The sequence below is a fragment of the Microcaecilia unicolor genome, chromosome 4 (assembly GCF_901765095.1).
Source record: "Microcaecilia unicolor chromosome 4, aMicUni1.1, whole genome shotgun sequence".
In the NCBI taxonomy this organism is placed as follows: Eukaryota; Metazoa; Chordata; class Amphibia; order Gymnophiona; family Siphonopidae; genus Microcaecilia; species Microcaecilia unicolor.
The window spans coordinates 70,393,366-70,414,563 of NC_044034.1; the positions used below are offsets into that span (position 1 = coordinate 70,393,366).

Here is a 21,198-nt window from a genome sequence, read left to right on the forward strand (position 1 = left end):
TAAAGGCTCCAGGATGACACCCAATACACACATGCACTCCTGTACTGGTAACACAAACTTACCCAGACTCACAGAATGACAATAAAGTATATTAGATTGTAAGCTCTTTGAGCAGGGACTGTCTTTCTTCTATGTTTGTGCAGCGCTGCGTACGTTTTGTAGCGCTATAGAAATGCTAAATAGTAGTAGTAGTAAATCCTCATCCTTCCTTTGATGTACTCTTGACCAGCCAATCATCCAGGTAGGGAAACATGTGCACCCCCCCCCCCCCCCGCCCTCTGGACAGCAACCCTGTGACTACTGCTAAGTATTTTGTGAAGAACATGCGGGCTGACATGAGGCCAAATGGCAGGATGCAGTACTAGCAGTGGTGTTGCCCTATTCGAAATCTCAGCTACTTCCTATGACTATGATGTAGCTATATGTGGGTATAGACATCCTTTAAATCCAGAAAGCATTGCCAATCTTGTTCCTAAATCATGGGGAGTGTCATGCTCCTACCATGCCCGCGCCAGTCGGGTGCCTCCCACACTGACAGATGCCGCTCCCAGGGCCTCAGCCTGTTCCTCGGGATGGCAGCGGGACCCATGTAGGATGCTGTGGAGTGACATCAATATGTTGAAACCTTTAAACTGCATCGCAGACCTGTCTCGGTGTCTTTGCATCTTTGGCTTCACTTCTTCCAAAAAGTGTTCCTTTAAGAAGACAGCGCTGGCTCCTGTGTGAGTGCTTGCCTTACCACAGCGCTTGTACCCAACTTGTTGCTGCCCTTGCTCCTGTGAAGGTTCCTAAAGTGTCATCAGCATGAGTTCTGTGTGAGTTCCTGTTTCTGAAAGCATTCCTGAGTCGCTACCACCCCTGTTCCTGAGACGCCTCCGCTCCTATTCCTGAGAGTGTTCCAGAGACGATGACACTCCTGTTCCTGAGAGTGTCCAGAGATGTCTCCACTCCTGTTCCTGACAATGTTCTAGAGATGCCCCCCACTCCTGTTCCTGACAGTGTTCCAGAGACTCTTCTGCTTCTGTTACTGGCAGTATTCCAGAGACATTTCTGCTCCTGTTTCTGAAAGCATTCCAGAGTCACTACCACTCCTGTTCCTGAGAGTATTCCAGAGATGCCTCCACTCTTGTGCCTGAGAGTGTTCTAGAGATGCTGTAGTTCCTGAGATGCCACCACTCTTGTTCTTGAGAGTGTTCCTGGCACACTACTGCTCCTGTCGTCTGCTCTAAGCCATGACTTATCAAACACATCGGGGCTTTTCACCTGTGGTGGCCTCACCCTCCAGACACGATAGGGAATAGAGTGCCTAGGAAAACCATCCTGAACTTTTGCTTTGTCAGATACTTGTTAAGGGCCTTTAGGTCTAGGAAGGTAAGCAACTCCCCACCCCCCAGGTTTCTTTGTGAACAGAAAGTACTTGAAATAAAATCCCTTCCCTTTTTCCTCTGGTAGAACAGGTTCAAAAGGCTTGTAAAAAGGAGGAGAGTTCCTTTGTTAGTAGTTCCTGATGCTGAGAGCTTAACCCTGATGCTCTCATCAGACAATTTGCCAGAATTGTTTCCAATTGCAGGGAGTAGCCTGTTTGGACTATTTTGAGAACCCACTGGTCTGAGGTTACAATAGGCCACCTTGCTTGGATAAAATTCAACCTCCCTCCTACCTGTAAGTCACCCCAAACAGCTACTTTTATTGTGTCTATGCTCTCCTGTAGCCAGTCAAAAGCTCATCCCCTGCTTTGACTGGGGAAACGGTTGAGCCCTCTGCTGCCATGGACGGGAGTGGGAGCTCTGAGTTTTCTAGGGTAGTCAAGAGGGGAGAGGAAACCTATGCTTTTGAGAGTAGTAGATCCTCCATTGCCCTGGGTGAGAAGGTTGAGCTTGGAGTGGACCAGGATAGCGACTTAATGGTCTCAGAATGCTTCCTGCTGTAAGCGACCTCCTCCACATTGGCACCAAAAGACTGTCATCCCAGCATGCTAAGTTCATCAGTTTCTCCTGAACCACAGGTTCCAGGTCTGAGGCATGCAACCAGGTGAGTCTGCACAACCCTTTAATGGGCAGGCCCTGGATGATGTATTAAAAGCATCATAGATTGCTCAGAACACGTGCTTTCCACACTTTCAATGCTTGGCCACAAGCTTGCAGAGCTTTGCAGCCTTCTCTGCAGGCAGAGATCTGCAAACTCCATCACACTGCACACAATGTTCCATAAGCGCATGCTCGTTAAGGCATAGCATTATGCAAAAGTTTTCTCTGGGGGCATCGAGAAGTGAGCCTATTGGAGAGGGGAGATCTCCTACTGTTTCATCTGCTCATTTCTCAGGATTCTGTTACCAGTCACAGCTTCCTTGGGGGGGGGGGGGGGGGGGGGGATCAAAACCAAGGATGTCTAACACCACAGCCCTGGGCTCATCCTTGGTCTACTAAACAAATAGGATGGACAGCCATCTCCCTAATAAAATCAGAGAAGGATAAGATTCTCAGGGAGTGACTTTCTCCTTTTCACATGGAGGGGAAGGGTCTGAAGGGATACCAAGAGATTCCTCCTCTGAGAGAGCCTCTGGTACTTCTTCAGATTCCCAGGAGTGTTCCATTTCAGACACATAAAAACAGTCCTCCATGATGCTTGAGAATGTGCCTGCCTCAGCCTACAGACAGATTGGTCAGGCCTTGAGCGGGAGTGATGAGGAACAGGTGATTTTCGGTGCCTCAAAGAAACTTCCTCTCTAAAGACTAGAGACTGACACCATCTTGACATGCACTGGCTCCGATACCTTTCAAGGCACTGGGGTCAATGCATGTGCAACAGATAGGGCATGAGCCTCCAGAATGGACTGAAGCTCCAAAAAAGCCAACATTGAAGCCCTCAATGCCACGGCATCATGCCAAATCAGTGGCCTGGTCCCAGCTCAATGGAGGCTGGCACACACTCTCCAATTTCTTGGAGGGTGAGCAGCCATCTTGGCATGAGTGCGTCTCAAGTACCAAAGACTTTGAAGCCCTGGTGCTCTCAATGGCATGCCTTGAAGGGGATCAACGTTAATGTTTCTTTGTCTCTGGCTGATGCACAGTATCGGGGTCCCTCAGTGTCAATGAGGATAAAGACAAATCTTTCTTCACCCTCAAGGTGTGATCAAAGGATGCCTGATCCTGATGGCCAATACCAACGCTCAATGTTGAGGCAGGTGGATATCAATGTGTCCCCAGTGTACAATGCAGCTCCAGGAGCCACTGGGACATATACTTTTGATGCTGAAGTCGATGGACTGGTCTTCTCTGTGCCAAAAAGACATTTGTTCTCTCTCTCTCAACCTCTAATTCCCCCTTTTGACATTTGTAAACAGAGTTTACAAGAAGAGGAATTATGATCGGATCCCAAGCACTGCAAGAATCAATTATAAGTGGCTGTGAGGGACATAGTCCTGCTGCACTGGGTGCATTTTTAAACCCACTGGGAGTTTTAAGGGACATGTCGGGGAAAATGGCGGAAGCAAAATCAAACAGTTTGATTTTGCAAAAAGGAATGTCCCAACCAAGATAGTCGAGTCCTAAGGGGGGCTGAGTGAGTAGTAGTAGAAAAATAAAGAAAGATTCATAAATGCCGCAATCCTTACTGGAGACACTACAAAAGGGAGTAGGCACTGGCCCTGCATGAGCACTTACACAAGGAAAACAAAGAAACAGGAGAAATTATTCCAAAGGTAAAAACAGGTGCAAGCTGAGAGAATGCCAAAACATGACCTCATTTCTCCTTAGAAAACAACAGATTGGCTTTGTCCCGCATAACAGCTGCAGGCAGGAGGGCAGGTACATGTACACTGCACCCCTCTCAAAGTCTTATGAAAGTTACTGAAGCATGACTCCCACACAGAGCTCTGTCAGAAGAGGTCACCCATCAGTGTGGACATATCATCCTGCTTGTCATCAGAGAAACTTAACCATGTGGTTTCTTGTGTTATCTAGTCTGCAAACAAACCCTTTCAGAGCCCTGCTTGGACAGTAGTCTCTTCCTGGACTAAATGGCCCCAAAACAGTTCATTCCTTCTCCCAGGCACTGAGTGAAATTTATATAGGCTACCTCTGGTTCGTGGCAGAGATTCTTCTTTGAGCCTGTTCTTCTGTGTCTCTTCTTTGTCTCTCTGAACACAGAGCATTCTTTCCCTGCAAGGAAACTTGATGGAAGTTCAACTCTCCTCTCCTTTTGAAATTTTCCTTTTTGCTAGACTCCCTGGAAACAGGAACCCAACGCTGTGGGTAGCTAAAGACCAGCCTCCAAACCTCTTTCTGCCTAAGCTCTTTTTCAGCTCTCTCCTTCCAACTTCAAACTCACCAATGAACCTTTTTTTTACCAGTTGCATTAGAGGAATCCATAAGTCATACAGCCATGAGGAAGTTAACCCTGTCACCACTGGCAGAGGTAAAGCGAGTCAACCGGCTTCCTGAAAGTTCCCATGGCATGATTTAAATGAATCCAGTTTAGGTTTTACTATTAGCTGCCCACATACCTTGATTGAGTTCCACATCAAATAATAAAGCCTGTTTTTAGTTTTACTCTACCTAGGGAAAGAGAACTCTAGAACTTGTAAAGTATAATACTCAGTTCTTTATAAGATTATGATCTTAAAGGGCCTAGAACCCTTCTTCAATGAGCCTCCCCTCACACACACCTCAAACATTATTTAACTTAATGTTATTATTTTAAAAGAAATCAGTGAAACACTCCAATAAGTCTCATGGAACAGCCTCAGTCCCATTCATTCTACAGGCATGTCCTCTTAAAATTACCTATGTAAAAGAAGCAGCTATGCAAATTTAGCTGAAATATAGTGAACCCTTGCCATTTCACAACATCAACACTTAAATGTCAGGGTGCACATACACCAAGTTTGAAAAAGCACATTACATTCTTTGGCCTACAGACTAAAAACTGTCATCATGATAGCTGCCCTGTACAGGAAGAGACAGTCAACACTAGAGTAGCAATTCCATAAGTGGATGCCTTCTCTTAGATGCTCTGATGCAGCACAGAAAGCACCAATTCTATAAAACATCTGGACATCCAGAACATACATGTAACCTGGCATCTGCATGCCTCACATTTAGGCACCCACAATTACACCAGCCATAGACCTATTGTAACTGCCAGCGCCTAAATGTAGCAAGTGTAATTTTCAGCATTCCAAAGGTTATGCATGTAACTTGTGGGGGGTGGGAACGCCTGTGTCATACCCATGTGTACACCCCTCTTGCATTTGCACACTATAGCACTTATGCACACTCATAAAATCGCACTTTGGGCACTTACACTTGTAACTGCTATCTTTTCCTACATTTACATGTACAAAGGGGCATGTACCTGGAGGGCCTAGTTATAGAACTGGAAAAGGTGGTCTAAAAATGGCCAGGGGAAAACTCCAGGAAATAGATGGCCCTAGGTATAACTCTAACCAGTTGCCACACACCTGAAACTTCAAAACTTTGATTACAATTAATTTTGTTATACTTGTATATTTCCTCCCTCAAACTGAAGTTTTACCCAAAGCAGTTCACAACAAAATAATATGGGTATCTTAATACTGCAGGAAGGTATACACAAATTGAAGACCTGAACCTCCGTAAAATTATTAGTTACATTTCTTGTAGGAAAAGCCACAATCAATCTCAAAAGAGGTGGAAAATCCATGACCATTCACAATGTACAATGCAATGTCAGACCTTCATTATACTGTAATAACTTTATGGTTTTATGAAATAGCAGTGTCTTCTTTTTTTAACACCTATGAAAAGAAAGGCAAACTTGTGATACATCTAATCCCTTCATAGATTCTAATGACCCTCAAACAGATAACACAATAATCCAAAGCTATTTAACAAACATTATCTTATTTTACTAATTATGAATAATTCTGTTCATAAGAATAAATCCTTTAAAGTAAATTGACAGATGAGATTTATTAATATCCATTAAATCTAATCAACCAAGACTTGACATTTTTCAAAACATTTTAAATGTATTTTTACCTCCCTCCATATCAAAGTTGGCCAAACACCTTGTCTTAAAACTAAAAAGAAAAAAATACATTATATATTAGTTACATAAAAAAGAGATTATAATATTTTGATGTAACAAAGTAAATACTACTTTACATCTAAACAGGGTGCTTCAGATATAGCAACTGCATTCCAACAATTCTGAAACAAGCCTCATTCCTAACAAGTGACAGGAGAACTAACCAGGCACACAAGCAGGTGATGTTATCTGACAGTACAGGGACAGAACAGCTCTCCCAGAACTCAGAATTATGGTAAAGTTCTCAGCCTGTGCAAAACTTTCTGCATGCAGCAGTCTTGTAAATCCCTCAATTGGTTCCACAGCTTAACAAAGGAATGAAACTTTAGAGGAGATGGGAGGGATTGTGTGCCTTTCAATCCTCCTACCTATAGAAAGCATCTGTTACAAGTGAAAAACAATGCTTTTTTCAGTGACAAGCAGACTTATTCTGGCACACAGGTGGATGTCTCCCAAGCTCTGGGCTACTTAATTTAACTATAATTTATCAATTTTCCAGGAGCAGCCCAGTCATAAAGAAAACATGTTACAGAGAAGCTGGCCAGCACAGCTTGATTAAATATACTCTCTCTTGCTTTGGACTGGTCTAAGCAATAATGTGAAGTAAAGTATTATCATGCCAGTTCCACCCTCAAGAACACCATGGAAAAGTAGCATTCTTCTTCATCTTTAACAGCCCTCTTTTCCTTTAGGTTGAGCCCTCCAGTATGCAGAGGCTTCCAGGATTTCAGACACAGGCCCAAAGTGCTCCCAGCATGGATAAGTAGACGTTGGACATCAAGAAAAAGGAGAAGGCAGAACTACAGGGCATGGAACCAAATCCAAATCAGCAGGCAAAGGCAAAATCCATCAAAACGACCTGTGGGCTAAGCAGAGGATTTCTGAGCTGGTTTGGATCGTTGGCAGAAGCTGCCAGTGATCTAAAATCTTTTCTGAATCTATAATTCATCTATCGAAACTTACACAAAAAAAGAAAAAAAAAACGCTGTTGTTTTACTAGGGTGTGTCCTCTTTAAACCTTTCTGTCTGTTATCCTATTGCCTAAAAACTGCAATTTGTGCCCTATTTTTGCTGGGTACTTTTTCTTTTTCTCTGAAACTGTGATTCCTGTGTTTGGGGCTGCCTGGAAGGAGTTCTCTGGGGCTGGGTTTAGTTCCTGAGACGAGTGTGCTGAGTAACTTAACAGATAGGATTCCAGCAGGGATCTTAGCACCATGTGGGAGGAGGGGCTAATTGCCAGATGGGTCGGTTTCCCACCCAATTGGGCTGGTTTTTAAGACAGGATGCAGGAAATTTTCGAAGGCTGCGGGCTGCGGGAAATTGGGCTTCTTTTTCGTTGCAGCTGTGCGGGGGTTTGGGCTCTTTTCCGGGGCTTCTATTGGTCCAATTTGGTCCAACAGAAGCTTTTCCGGGGCGGGGTTGACATCGGGGCGGGGTTGACATCAGAGGTGACATCGGGTGCAGGGTTAACGACATCAGAGGTGACGCCAGGGGGCGGGGATGACATTGGAGGCGTGGTTGATGATGTTGGAGGCGGGGTCGATGACATTGGAGGCGGGGTTTGACTTTGGGTGGGTTTTGGGCTGGTTTAGGGCCAATTTTGGGTGGGGAAAATTTTTCCCATCTGGCAACCCTACTACATAAAGAGGAGAAAGGGGGAAGAGTGCCTGATCTGTGGGCTGAGCAGAGGATTTCTGAGCTGGTTTGGTTTGTTAGCAGAAGCTGCCAGTGATCTTTTCTGAATCTATAATTCATCTATCTAAACTTACACAAAAAAAGAAAAAAAACGCTGTTGTTTTACTAGGGTGTGTCCTCTTTAAATCTTTCTGTCTGTTATCCTATTGCCTAAAAACTGCAATTTGTGCTCTATTTTTGCTGGGTACTTTTTCTTTTTCTCTGAAACTGTGATTCCTGTGTTTGGGGCTGCCTGGAAGGAGTTCTCTGGGGCTGGGTTTAGTTCCTAGTACCTTAACAGATAGGATTCCAGAAGGGATCTGGTTTGCTCTGCCCACCCACCCCTAGGGCAGCTCTTCATTTATAGTCAGTGTTCTAATTAAGGTAATAAGCAAGTGCTGCTCCCACTAAGTCTCAATACATTCAGAATATCCAAACAGTAATCACAAAACAACAAAATACATCATATTAAAATCCTAAAGACACTTTCCAGCTTATAATCGAAAAAGAAAAACGCCTATATTTCGACCCAAATCGGGAGATGGGCGTTTTTCTCGCAAAGGCGCCCAAATCGGTATAATTGAAAGCCGATTTTGGGTGTTTCCAACTGCACTCCATCGCGGAAACGAATAAAGTTGATGGGGGCGTGTCGGAGGTGTGGTGGAGGAGGGACTGGGGCGTGGTTATCAGCTGAGGAGAGATGGGCGCCTTTAGCTGATAATCGAAAAAAAAAGGCGTTTTGACCAGGATTTTGAGTCACTTTTTTTGGACCCTTTTTTCTCACGAACAAGTCCCAAAAAAGTGCCCCAACTGTCCAGATGACCACTGGAGGGAATCGGGGATGACCTCCCCGGACTCCCCCAGTGGTCACTAACCCCCTCCCACCAAAAAAAACCCCACTTTAAAAACTTTTTTTCCAGCCTGTATGCCAGCCTCAAATGCCGTACCCACCTCCATTACAGCAGAATGTGTTCGATCCTGTCACAGCCTTTCCCTGGGTCAGATGTGGCTCTCGGGTGCACTACAGGGTCACATCAGCATTGCATTGTTGTGGGTGTAGGGTATTGGGCTCCGTGATTTCATTAGCTTGTGTTATAGTCTCACGATGTTGGTAGTTGGTAGGCTCTTCTCCCATGGTGCTTTTCCCCCTGCCTACTGGGTCAGAGTGTGCCCTGTTGTGTTTCCTGTTGTAGTCCATGCGGTAGTTTCCATTTTTGTAAGCCAGTTTTAGTTCCCTTTCCTGTGTTAGCCACGTTACAGAACTTAGTTCTTACCTTGAATGTGGCTGAAAGAGGGCATTGTACAGCATTCTGCCAGCTCTGACCTACTGCTCATCTCAGTACCAGGGAGACTCTTTGCCAGTGGGGCACAACCTCTGATCTGCAGTTAACTGTGAGTAAACGCGGTTATTCCAATAAAGGACGTTTTCGGAGAGATTAGTTTTCAGGTGTCAACTGTTGTGCCAAGGTTATACAGCAGCAACAAGTCCTAGAGGCCTGCGTGTATGCAGGTCCCTGGAGCACTTTTAGTGGGTACCGCAGTGCACTTCAGCCAGGTGGCCCCAGGCCCATCCCCCCCTCCACCTGTAACACTTGTGCTGGTAAATGGGAGGCCTCCAAAACCCACTGTACCCACATGTAGGTGCCCCCTTCACCCCTAAGAGCTATGGTAGTGTTGTACATTTGTGGGTAGTGGGTTTTGGGGGAGGGGGGTTGGGAGCTCAGCACCCGTGGTAAGGGAGCTATGCCATGTGGGAGCTTTTTCTGAAGTCCACCGCACTGACCTAGGGTGCCCAGTTGGTGTCCTGGCATATCAGGGGGGCCAGTGTACTACGAATCCTGGCCCCTCCCACGACCAAATGGCTCGGATTAGGACGTTTTTGAGCTGGGCGTTTTTAGTCTCCATTATTGCTAAAAAAAAAAACAAACGCCCAGCTCAAAAACGTCAATTTTTTCGAAAATACGGTTCGCCCGCCCCTTCACGGACCCGTTCTCGGAGATAAACGCCCATGGAGATAGGTGTTTGCGTTCGATTATGCCCCTCTTTGTCTATCCAACATCCTTAATTTTGTAGCTTGTTTTAATATATTGAAATAGTCATATATTAATGAGATAGAGTCAGTAGTCCAGCAGCAAGAGGGGTGCTACCCAGTCTTTTGACTGTCACATGTATGATTATCTCCTAGTTGGTGTGAAGTCATATGTGTGTGCCCGGTGCAAAGAACTCCTAGCTCTCAGAGAGCAGGTCTGTTCTCTCAAGGCTAGAGTACAAGACTTGGTAGAGATGAGGGAGATAGAACAGTACATAGATGAGACCTACAGGGATGTTGTAGAGAGGTCCCACCTCCAGCCAGGTAGCCCCTGTGCTACTTCGGAGGAGAGAGGTTTCCTAGAAGAAGAGCATTGCCCTGGTGAAGTAGAAGTACTCCTGTACCCAGGACCTGCCCACCAGAGGATGTATTATCCTCTTGCACCGAGGATATGTCTCCGATTACAGCCCACAGGGAAAAAGATAGAACCGCTGTTGTAGTTGGAGACTCAATCATTAGGCATGCAAATAGCTGGGTGGCTGGTGGACATGAGGATCAACTGGTGACTTGACTGCCTGGTGTGAAGGTGGTGGACCTCACACGGTACCTAGACAAGATTTTAGATAGTGCTGGGGAGGAGCCGGCCTTCTTGGTACATGTGGGTACCAACGACGTAGGAAAATGTGGGAGAGAGGTTCTGGAAGCCAAATTTAGGCTTTTAGATAGGAAGCTTATCAATAGAAATCAAACAAAATAAAACATGGAAAAGAAAATAAGATGATACCTTTTTTATTGGACATAACTTAATACGTTTCTTGATTAGCTTTCGAAGGTTGCCCTTCTTCCTCAGATCGGAAATAAGCAAATGTGCTAGCTGACAGTGTATATAAAAGTGAAAACATTCAAGCATTACTATGACAGTCTGACAGGGTGGGAGGAGGGGGGTGGGTAGGAAGTATGCATGGGGACATCAAAGCATATCATTGATATTCTAACAGGATGGGTGTGGATAGGTGAGGGGAGGGTGATCAACAGAGACATACAGCTTTATGGTTTATAATGGGCTAGGAACCCCAGATCCTTGTTAAGTCCTTTCTGTTGGGTGTTAAAATATTCAATCATTCTGACTTCAAAGGTCTTGCGTTCTTGTATGGTTTTAAAGTTACCTTTCAGGATTCTCACTGTGAAATCACTGGTACAGTGTCCTGGTCCTGTAAAATGTTGACCAACAGGCGTGGGAACCCTGCTGGCACCAGTATTGTTCATATGATGTCTATGTAAATTGAATCTTGTCTTAAGCATCTGGCCTGTTTCTCCAATATAGCATCCTTCGTTACATTTTTTACACTGAATGATATATACCACATTGGAAGATGAGCAAGTGAAAGATCCCTTTATGCTGAATATCTTTCCTTTGTGTATGACTTTGGGGTCCTGTGAAATATTTTAGCATAGTTTGCAACTGGATAAATTACAGGGAAGTGTGCCCTTCTGTTCCTTTTCAGTCTGTGATGGAAGTTTACTTCTGATTAGCTTGTGTTTTAAATTGGGTGGCTGTCGGAAGGCCAGTACTGGTGGGGATGGGAATATCTCTTTCAGTAATTCATCCTCCTGGAGTATAATCCTGGAGTACTGGAGTATCCTCCAATAAAAAAGGTATCATCTTATTTTCTTTTCCATGTTTTATTTTGTTTGATTTCTATTGATAACCTTAAGAGTGGACTAACACGGCTACCACACTCCTCTACTTAAGATAGGAAGCTCAAATCCAGATCCTCTAGGGTAGTATTTTCTGAAATACTATTGTTCCACGCGCAAGGCCCAAGCGACAGGCAGAGATCCGGAGTCTCAATGCGTGGATGAGACGATGGTGTGGGGATGAGGGTTTTGGATTTGTCAAGAACTGGGCAGCATTCTGGGGAAGGGAGAGCCTATTCCGATCTGAAGGGCTTCACCTTAACCAGGGTGGGACCAGACTGCTGGCATCAACATTTAAAAAGGAACTAGAACAGCTTTTAAACTAGAAACGGGGGGAAGGCTGACAGTCCCTCAAAAGCGCATGGTTCAGGATAAGTTATCTTTTGAGGATATCACCCAAACAGGGAAGAAAAAGTTCCTTATAAGTAAGGATGTCAAAGAGACCGTAGTGGATCAGATGCCCTTAAGTAAAATTAAAAATAACCAGACAGAAGATAACATATTAATAATACCATGTATTAAACGTGATATAAAACTGAGCAACAAGCATGCATTGAAATGTCTATACACAAATGCAAGGAGCCTGAGACATAAGATGGGAGAGCTAGAATATATTGCACACAATGAAAAATTGGATATTATAGGCATCTCTGAGACCTGGTGGAAGGAAGATAACCAGTGGGACACAGTCATATCGGGCTACAAATTATATCGTAGTGATAGGGTAGATAGGATTGGAGGAGGGGTAGCACTGTATATTAATGAGAACCTTGACTCAGATAGGCTGCAAATATTGCAGTATACAAAACCCCTATTGGAATCTTTGTAGATCGAAATTCCACGTGAAAAGGGAAACAAAATAGTGATAGGAGTGTACTACCGTCCGCCTGGCCAGGACGAGCAGACGGACGCAGCAATGTCAAAGGAAATTAGGGAAGCAACCAAAATGGGCAATGTAATAATAATGGGTGATTTCAATTATCCGGATATAGACTGGTTAATGTAACATCACTACACGCCAGGGAGATAAAATTTCTTGATGAAATCAAGGACAGCTTCATGGAACAGCTGGTTCAGGAGCTGACAAGGGAAGGAAAAATACTAGACTTAGTCCTTAGTGGAGCTCATGATCTAGTGCAGAGGGTAACGGTGCGAGGGCCACTTGATAACAATGATCATAATAATATAATCAGTTTTGATATTGGCAATTGAAGTAAGTGAACTTAGGAAATCAAATACACTAGCTAGCGTTTAACTTTAGAAAAGGTGATTACGATAAAATGAGAAAAACAGTGAAAAAAAAGACTGAAAGGAGCAGCTCACAGGGTAAAAAACTTGCATCAGGCGTGGATGCTGTTCAAAAACACCATCCTAGAGGTACAGGACAAATATATTCCGCGTATTAGAAAAAGAGGAAAAAAGACCAAACGTCAGCCGGCGTGGCTAAACAGTAAGGTAAAGGAAGCCATTAGAGCCAAAAAACAATCCTTCAGAAAATGGAGAAGAGAACCAACTGAAAATAATAAGATAAAACATAAGGAATGCCAAGCCAAATGCAAAGCGGAGATAAAGAGGGCAAAAAAAGGACTTTGAAAAAAGGTTAGCATTAAAAGCGAAAATACATAGTAAAAAATTTTTTTTGATACATTAAAAGCAGGAAGCCGGCTAAAGAATCGGTTGGGCCGCTGGACGAAAGTGGTGTTAAAGAGGCAATCAGGGAAGACAAAGCCATAGCGAAGAAATTAAATGAATTCTTTGCTTCGGTCTTCACCGAGGAGGATTTGGAAGGGACACTGGTGCCGGAAAGGGTATTTGAAGCAGGCGAGTCAGAGAAACTAAATGAATTCTCTGTAAACTTGGAGGATGTAATGGGTCAGTTCTGCAAACTGAAGAGTAGTAAATCACCAGGACCAGATGGTATTCATCCCAGAGTATTAATAGAACTGAAAAATGAACTTGTAGAGCTACTGTTAGTAATATGCAATCTATCCCTAAAATCGAGTGTAGTACCGGAAGACTAGAGGGTAGCCAATGCTACGCCAATTTTTAAAAAAGGTTCCAGAGGAGATCCGGGAAATTATAGACCGGGGAGTCTGACATCGGTACCGGGCAAAATGGTAAAGGCTATTATTAAGAATAAAATTATAGAGCACATACAAAAGCATGGGCTGATGAGACAAAGTCAGCACAGATTTAGAGAAGGGAAGTCTTGCTTCACCAATCTACTGCATTTTTTTGGAGGGGGTGAATATACATGTGGACAATGGGGAGCCGGTGGATACTGTGCATCTGGATTTTCAGAAGGTGTTTGACAAAGTGCCTCATGAAAGACTCCAGAGGAAACTGGAGAGTCATGGGATCAGAGGTAGGGTATTACTATGGATTTAGAGCTGGTTGAAAGATAGGAAGCAGAGAGTAGGATTGAATGGTCAGTATTCTCAATGGAGAAGAGTAGTTAGTGGGGTCCCTCAGGGGTCTGTTCTGGGACCACTGCTTTTTAACATATTTATAAATGACCTAGAGATGGGAGTAACTAGTGAGGTAATTAAATTTGCAGATGACAGAAAGTTATTCAGGGTCGTCAAGTCGCAGGAGGAGTGTGAAAGATTACAGGAGGACCTCGCAAGACTGGGGGATTGGGCGTCCCAAGTGGCAGATGAAGTTCAATGTTGACAAGTGCAAAGTGATGCATGTGGGTAAAAGGAACCCGAATTACAGCTATGTCATGCAAGGTTCCGCGTTATGAGTCACAGACCTAGAAAGGGATCTGGGAGTCATCATTGATAAGACGTTGAAAACTTCTGCTCAGTGTGCTGCGGTGGCTAAGAAAGCACACAGAATGTTGAGTATTATTAGGAAAGGGATGGAAAACAAACACAAGGATGTTATAATGCCATTGTATCGCTCCATGGTGCAATCGCACCTCGAATATTGTGTCCAATTCTGCTCGCCGCATCTCAAAAAAGATATAAAGGAATTGGAGAAGGTGCAAAGGGTGACGAAAATGATAAAAGGGATGGAACGACTTCCCTATGAGGGAAGGCTAAGAAGGTTAGGGCTCTTCAGCTTGGAGAAAAGGCGGCTGAGGGGTGATATGATAGAAGTATACAAGATAATGAGCGGAGTAGAGCGGACAGATGTGAAGCGTTTGTTTACACTTTGAAACAACAATAGAACCAGGGGACACAAGATGAAGCTAGAATATGGTAGATTTAAAACACATAGGAGAAAGATTTTCTTTACTGAGCGTGTAGTTAGACTCTGGAACTCGTTGCCGGAGAATGTAGTGACAGCAGCTGACCTTACGGAGGTTAAGGGTGGTTTGGACAGATTCCTGAGGAAAACATCCATTGAACATTATTCAAAAATTATTTTTTTGGGTGGGGGGAGGGGGTTGCCGGGTTCTTGAAGCCTAGATTGGCCGCTGTCGGAGAGGATGCTGGACTTGATGGTCCCTTGGTCTTTTCCTAGTATGGCGGTGCTTATGTGCTAACACGCAAGGGTTTGGGCATACAGATCAGGTTTGTTAGGAGACTAGCAAGGGTCAAACACCAATGATAAGGCTCTCAGAGACTCACAAGATAACTATCTGAGGACAGAATGAGTAGGGAGTTCCAGGGTTTGTATAGGCACAGGAAGCCAATCAGAAGAGATGCATACTACAGGAACCATACAATCCCAAATAAACTCCACTGTATCAGTGTTGAAGAAATTCTTCACGACATTGAATTGTGAATCATACAACTTATTAAAACAGGAAGAAATAAAGCCTCAGAACTCAATCGGTGTTAATTGTCATGCACACCATCAGCTCTCGATCATCGGCTTTACAAAAAAACCTCCTAATCGTCACTTCACTTAATCTTCACTTAACTATATAAATTTCAAAATTCTTCCATTTTTTTTACGTTTTTTTAGAATAAAGTTTTAATATACATTCTTTTACTTAACTTCAGTTACTTGTCAACTGATCACCCCACAATTCAATGTCATGAAGAATTTCTTCAACACTGATACAGTGGAATTTATTTGGGATTGTATGGTTTGAGTTATTTCACTCCTCTTTATTTGAGATTTGTGGTACTACAGGAACCAACTAGAGTAGGGGCATTCATTCATAGTGGACTAATCAAGATGTGCCAGATCATCAAATTGATACTAGTGACAGTGTAAATTAGTGCAGGAAGAGGCTGGAGCTAACTTCCAATGTTGGACCAGCCTTCTAGGAGGGAAGTGCAAACATGAAAAGGAATTATGACTGGGCCCCAAACACTGCAGACACCAGTTATAAGTGTCCATAAGAGACATGGTCCTGCCGCACCAGGTGAACTGCTTAAAACCAATGCAACCATTGTTAATGTCTTTTGAACTTGTGACATTTGGAAGGGTATTCCTTTGGCCAAATTGGAATAAACTATCCACCAGTACAGAGACTCCTGGAGAGGAGTCAAGGCAGATATTACATCCCGAAGGTTCCCTCTGGCCTGCAACCCATTGGGAAGACAAGGTTGAATGAGTCTGCCTCAAATTGAGGCGTGACACAGGAATTACATAGATGGAGGAGGCCATGTGGCCTAGCATCCTCAAGCATTTGATCAGCTGATACCTGCTGACTGCTACACTTCTAATACTACTGATATGAAAGTTAAGATCTGCTGTTGTAGAAGAAATGCAGATACAGAGTTGTGTTTAGCAGGGCTCTGATGAATTCCAATTTCTGTGAAGGGCTTAGCTGTGACTTGACATAGTTTATAACAAACTATAGCAGCTCTAGCACCCAAACGGTCAGGTGCATTGATTCTTTTGCACATTCCTCTGATGTGCACTTGATCAGCCAATTGTCCAAGCAATACTCCTGGGGAAATTCTACACAAAATCCTTGAAACTTCTGCGCACATTATTTGAAAATTCTGCAAAATTCTGCGCGGTTTATTTGCAGTCTTTTGTACAGAATTTTCCCATCCTAAGGCCTTAAATTCCTTTGGCCTTAAATTCCTTTTCTTCCAGCCTCTTCAGTTCTATCCCTCACTCCAGCTGTTCTCTCTCCCTCTCCCTCTCAGCAAGACCCCTAATTCTGCTCCCCAAGTCTTCTCCCGCATGCAATGCCCAAACTCCTATTCTCTGTCCCTCCCAGGCAAACACACAACCATGCCTCTTATTCTTCCTCTGACCAGGCATACACTCCCACTCTAATTCATTCTCCTCCCCTCCTCAGCTATAACTGTATTTTTCCCCCACCCTCCGCATGGCACATCTTCAAGCTTGGTCTCCCCTCACACTACTTGCACACGCTCAGCTTTCTCTGCCGCCTCTTCCATCCTCATGGTACACCCTCAGTTTTCTCTGCCTCGTCCCAAAAATCCCAATGGCACATTCATAGCTTTTGATGCTCCCTCCCCCCACCCCCAAACCCTAGAGCGCACTCTCACCTTGCTCTGTTGCTCTGCTCCCACACTTCCCTCTCTGTGGCACACTCACTTTGCTCTGCATACCCCCACCCCATGGCACAATCACTTTGCTCTGCCTCCCCTCCAACACTTCCTATGGCATCTTGTTCTGCAACTCCTTCCAACTTCCCTATCGCACACTTGCCTTCCTCTGTCCTCCCCCAAAGGCACATTCATCATTGTCTGCTACCCCCTCCCACCCTCCCCAATGGGACATTCACCTTTGTTTGCTCCCCATCCCTATTACAAATCTTAGAGTCTTCCTGTGACTTGGATGTATCTTTATCCAACAACTTTGACAGAACCCAATGGTCTGAGGTTATAAGGGGCCATCTTGCTGCAAAAGGTTCAGCCTCCTTCCTATCAGAAGGTCATTCTGGACAGTCAAGGGGATTGAGGCTATGCTTTGCTGGAGACAGTCAAATCTTCATCCCTCAGAATACTAGGGCCTCCACTGTCCTCCACTACAAAACCTCCTAGAAAAGGAGACCGAGTCCAAAGAGGTCCCAAAGAGGTCTTTTTTTTTTTTTTCAAATAATTTGTATTTATTATCATAATAACCAGAACAATAACAATGCAGTAAATCAAAAATACACCAAATGAAGGACATTATGAAATATACAAGTGTTGTCAAAAAGGCTGCAATATATGACCAATAACCAATTCTATATATATATAGGAACCAATAGTAACAAAGACAGAAAAGGAAGAGAAACTAGAAGAGAGATACTTCAAATATGAGAGCAGGAGGGTCAGGAAAGCAAGAACAATCCACAAAACACTACAGGTATATAGATATAATAAATCATATAATATGTAACAAAAAGGAAAACTGTATGCAAATCATAACAGTTAATTTTATCAATGGGCTAAGAGGGTGTAGAAGCCCAAAAAAGAGAGTATTTCCAGAGTTTGCATTTCTGTAGCCAGACTAATCTTTCAATTCCAGCAATTCTCCAAACTTTAACCAAAAGCATTTAGAAGGTAAAACCGGGTCTTTCCATTTCTGTGCAATGCAAACTTTGGCTATAAGTAGCAACTGTCTGATCAGATCTAAATACTAATGGAAAGCTAAATGCTGTGGAGGTATTCCAAAGAGAATGAAAACTGGGTCTAGTGGAATGTCAATCTGAAACAAATTGGCAATACAAGTGTCATTTTCCAAAAAGATTGAACAAGTGGACATGTCCACCACATATGTGCCATATCTCCTTGGGTGGTGCATCCCCTCCAAAAGAATGGAGAGGACTGCGCCTGCCACTTATGTATGCAATGTGGAGTGAGATAAGTAGAGAACACTCAGTTGAGTATTATTAAGTGTCAATGAGATAGAGAAGTGGAATGAATAAGACAACACTGGAGTCCAGAAATTCTTGATAGACTGCTTTCCTACAAGCTTTTCCCATAGGTTCATGTAGAGAAAATGACCGGTGGTTTTTAAAAAACATGATATATAGTTTTTAAGGGAAAGATATTGAAAGAGAATCTCTTCAAAGAATGATTACGAACGAATAATACATTCAATAGGAACTACTACTACTACTACTTATCATTTCTATAGAGCTACTAGACGTACGCAGCACTGTACACTTGAACATGAAGAGACAGTCCCTGCTCGACAGAGCTTACAATCTAATTAGGACAGACAAACAGGACAAACAAGAGATAAGGGGATATTAAGGTGAGGATGATAAAATAAGGGTTCTGAACAAGTGAATAAGGGTTAGGAGTTAAAAGCAGCATCAAAAAGGTGGGCTTTTAGCCTAGATTTGAAGACAGCCAGAGATGGAGCTTGACATACTGGCTCAGGAAATCTATTCCAGGCATATGGTGCAGCAAGATAAAAGGAACGGAGTCTGGAGTTAGCGGTGGAGGAGAAGGGTGCAGATAAGAGAGATTTACCCAGTGAACAGAGTTCCCGGGGAGAAATGTAGGGAGAGATGAGAGTGGAGAGGTACTGAGGAGCTGCAGAGTGAATGCACTTATAGGTCAATAAGAGGAGTTTGAACTGTATGAGGAAACGGATAGGAAGCCAGTGAAGTGACTTGAGGAGAGGGCTAATATTTATTTATTTATTGCATTTGTATCCCACATTATCCCACCTCTTTGCAGGCTCAATGTGGCTTACAATTCATCATGGATACTGGAAATAGAAGTGAATATACATTTGGTTTACAGAGGGTTTTGTGTTACATGGTGGTGAAATACATGATGGTGTTAAAGCAGAAAGACATTATAAGACAGTTCTGGAAGTTTTAAAGATTATACAGGTACACATGTTGATCTTTGTGATATATCTTGTCGAAGAGATAGGTTTTCAATAGTTTGCGGAAATTGGTCAATTCATAGACCGTTTTCAGGTTACGTGGCAGTGCGTTCCAGAGCTGCGTGCTCGTACAGGAAAAGGTAGATGCATGCATTGATTTGTATTTCAGACCCTTGCACTTGGGAGGATGAAGATTAAGGAATGTGCGAGAGGATCTTTTTGCGTTCCTGGGTGGTAGTTCTATCAGGTCTGACATGTAAGCTGGGGCGTTACCATGGATGATTTTATGGACTAGGGTGCAAAGTTTGAATGTGATGTGTTCCTTTAGTGGGAGCCAGTGTAGTTTTTCCCGCAGGGGTTTCGCGCTTTCGTATTTTGGTGTGCCAAATATTAGTGTGGCTGCCGGGTTGATGCAGTAAGTCTCCAGATGTTTGTGTAGGTTAGCATAACATCTGTATACCACTTTGTGGGCATATGTGTCAGGATTCTCGTAGAACCACTGGGTTAAGTGAGCCCTTGGACCATTGCCGAGGAGCGGCAGCGGCAGGAGAATCACCCAAACACAAGACAAGGCACAACAGATGTACCGGCAAACCCAGGACTGGAACTACCAGACGGAAACTGCAGCCGAAGCAACGCAAGCTGGAGCAAGCAGGACAGGAAATCAGCCAAACCTCACCTGCACTTGACCACCGTTCCTCAGGAGTTGAGCCCCTGGGTGCAGGCGGCGGCAGGACTTACCGGACAGGGCAGGAAGTCAGAACTGCAAGGTTCAGCAGCCGGCCAGCAAACAGCAGATCACTCCAGAAACCACAACGAGGTCCCAGACAGCCGCAAGCAGAGAAATATTCCCGGAACCAGACAGGGTCAAAGGCAGGCAGCAAGCAGAAGAATAAACCAGGAGACACGCCGGGTCTTAGGCAGACAGCCGACAGAAGAATTAACCAGGAGACACGCTGGGTCTTAGGCAGGCAGCAGACAGTAGAATAAACCAGAAACAAGCAGGGTCAAAGCCGCAACCGGAAATAGCACAGCAGCACTGCAACTAACTCTCACCAAAGGAAACTCCTCTGAGGACCTCTGTTGCAAGGCAAACTAGAAAGCTTCCCAGGTGCTTAATAAAGGCAACATACAAGGGAGTTCACCAGGTACGGGTACTGCTTATTCCAAAAAACTCCCAAAACAATCTGGAAGGCTGGAAGATCCGGACCGGAACGGAATATCTTCTGGAACATGGAAAACAACAAGCAGTCGGTCCATAGCAGCCAACAGGTTTAACCACCGGGGGGGGGGGGGGGGGGGGGGGGCGAGGTGACTTGAGAGCAAGGAACACGGGCACAACCGTGACAATATGAAGCAGAACCTTGCTCAAATCTGTGTATTAGACACCAGCACACAGCATACTAAAATCAATATTATGAGGCTATTAGCCATTTTGCCCCAATGCATCTTAATATTATTTATATATTATTTATGTTTTGTTTGTCTGCACCAGGAAGGTCTTCTCAGTATAGCCCCTCTTTCCTTACTTATTGCAATAGCATATAACTGTAGTACTGTACCTGTGAGCAAAATTTGTACATTGCACGTATTAGAAGCTATAAACAAAGTCAACAGTACACAGCTCTAACACAAGGGAAAGGGGATAGGAGTTGATATACCGCCTTTCTGTGGTTACAATCAAAGCAGTTTACATATTATATACAGGTACTTATTTTGCACCTGGGGTAATGGAGTGTTAAGTGGCCCAGAGTCACAAGGAGCTGCAGAAGGAACCAAAACCAGTTTACCAGAATTAAAGCCCACTGCAGTAACCACTAGGCTACTCCACCATGCATTGGGCCCCAACATTCTTGAGGGATTTGCTGCTGGTGGTGTCCCAGCAATACTAAAGGTTAAGCTTTGCAGCTACGATCTATGGTTTATCTGCTTGAAAGCACCAGTGGAAGCAATAATGTGAATAGAGAAGTAATAAATAATGTGTAAGGAATCAAAGCAAATTTAAAGAAGAAAAA

The 21,198-nt window shown here is 43.9% G+C and overlaps 1 protein-coding gene across 1 annotated transcript in view; it reads right to left on the reverse strand.

The window, feature by feature from the left end:
- ATP8A2 (ATPase phospholipid transporting 8A2) overlaps window positions 1-21,198 on the reverse strand; it is a 1,572,980-nt gene that overhangs the window by 1,483,354 nt on the left and 68,428 nt on the right. Inside the window, exon 5 of the mRNA XM_030202396.1 lies at window positions 6,021-6,061. Within this exon, the coding sequence (XP_030058256.1) occupies window positions 6,021-6,061 (41 nt within the window). The remainder of the gene's footprint in view (window positions 1-6,020; window positions 6,062-21,198) is intronic.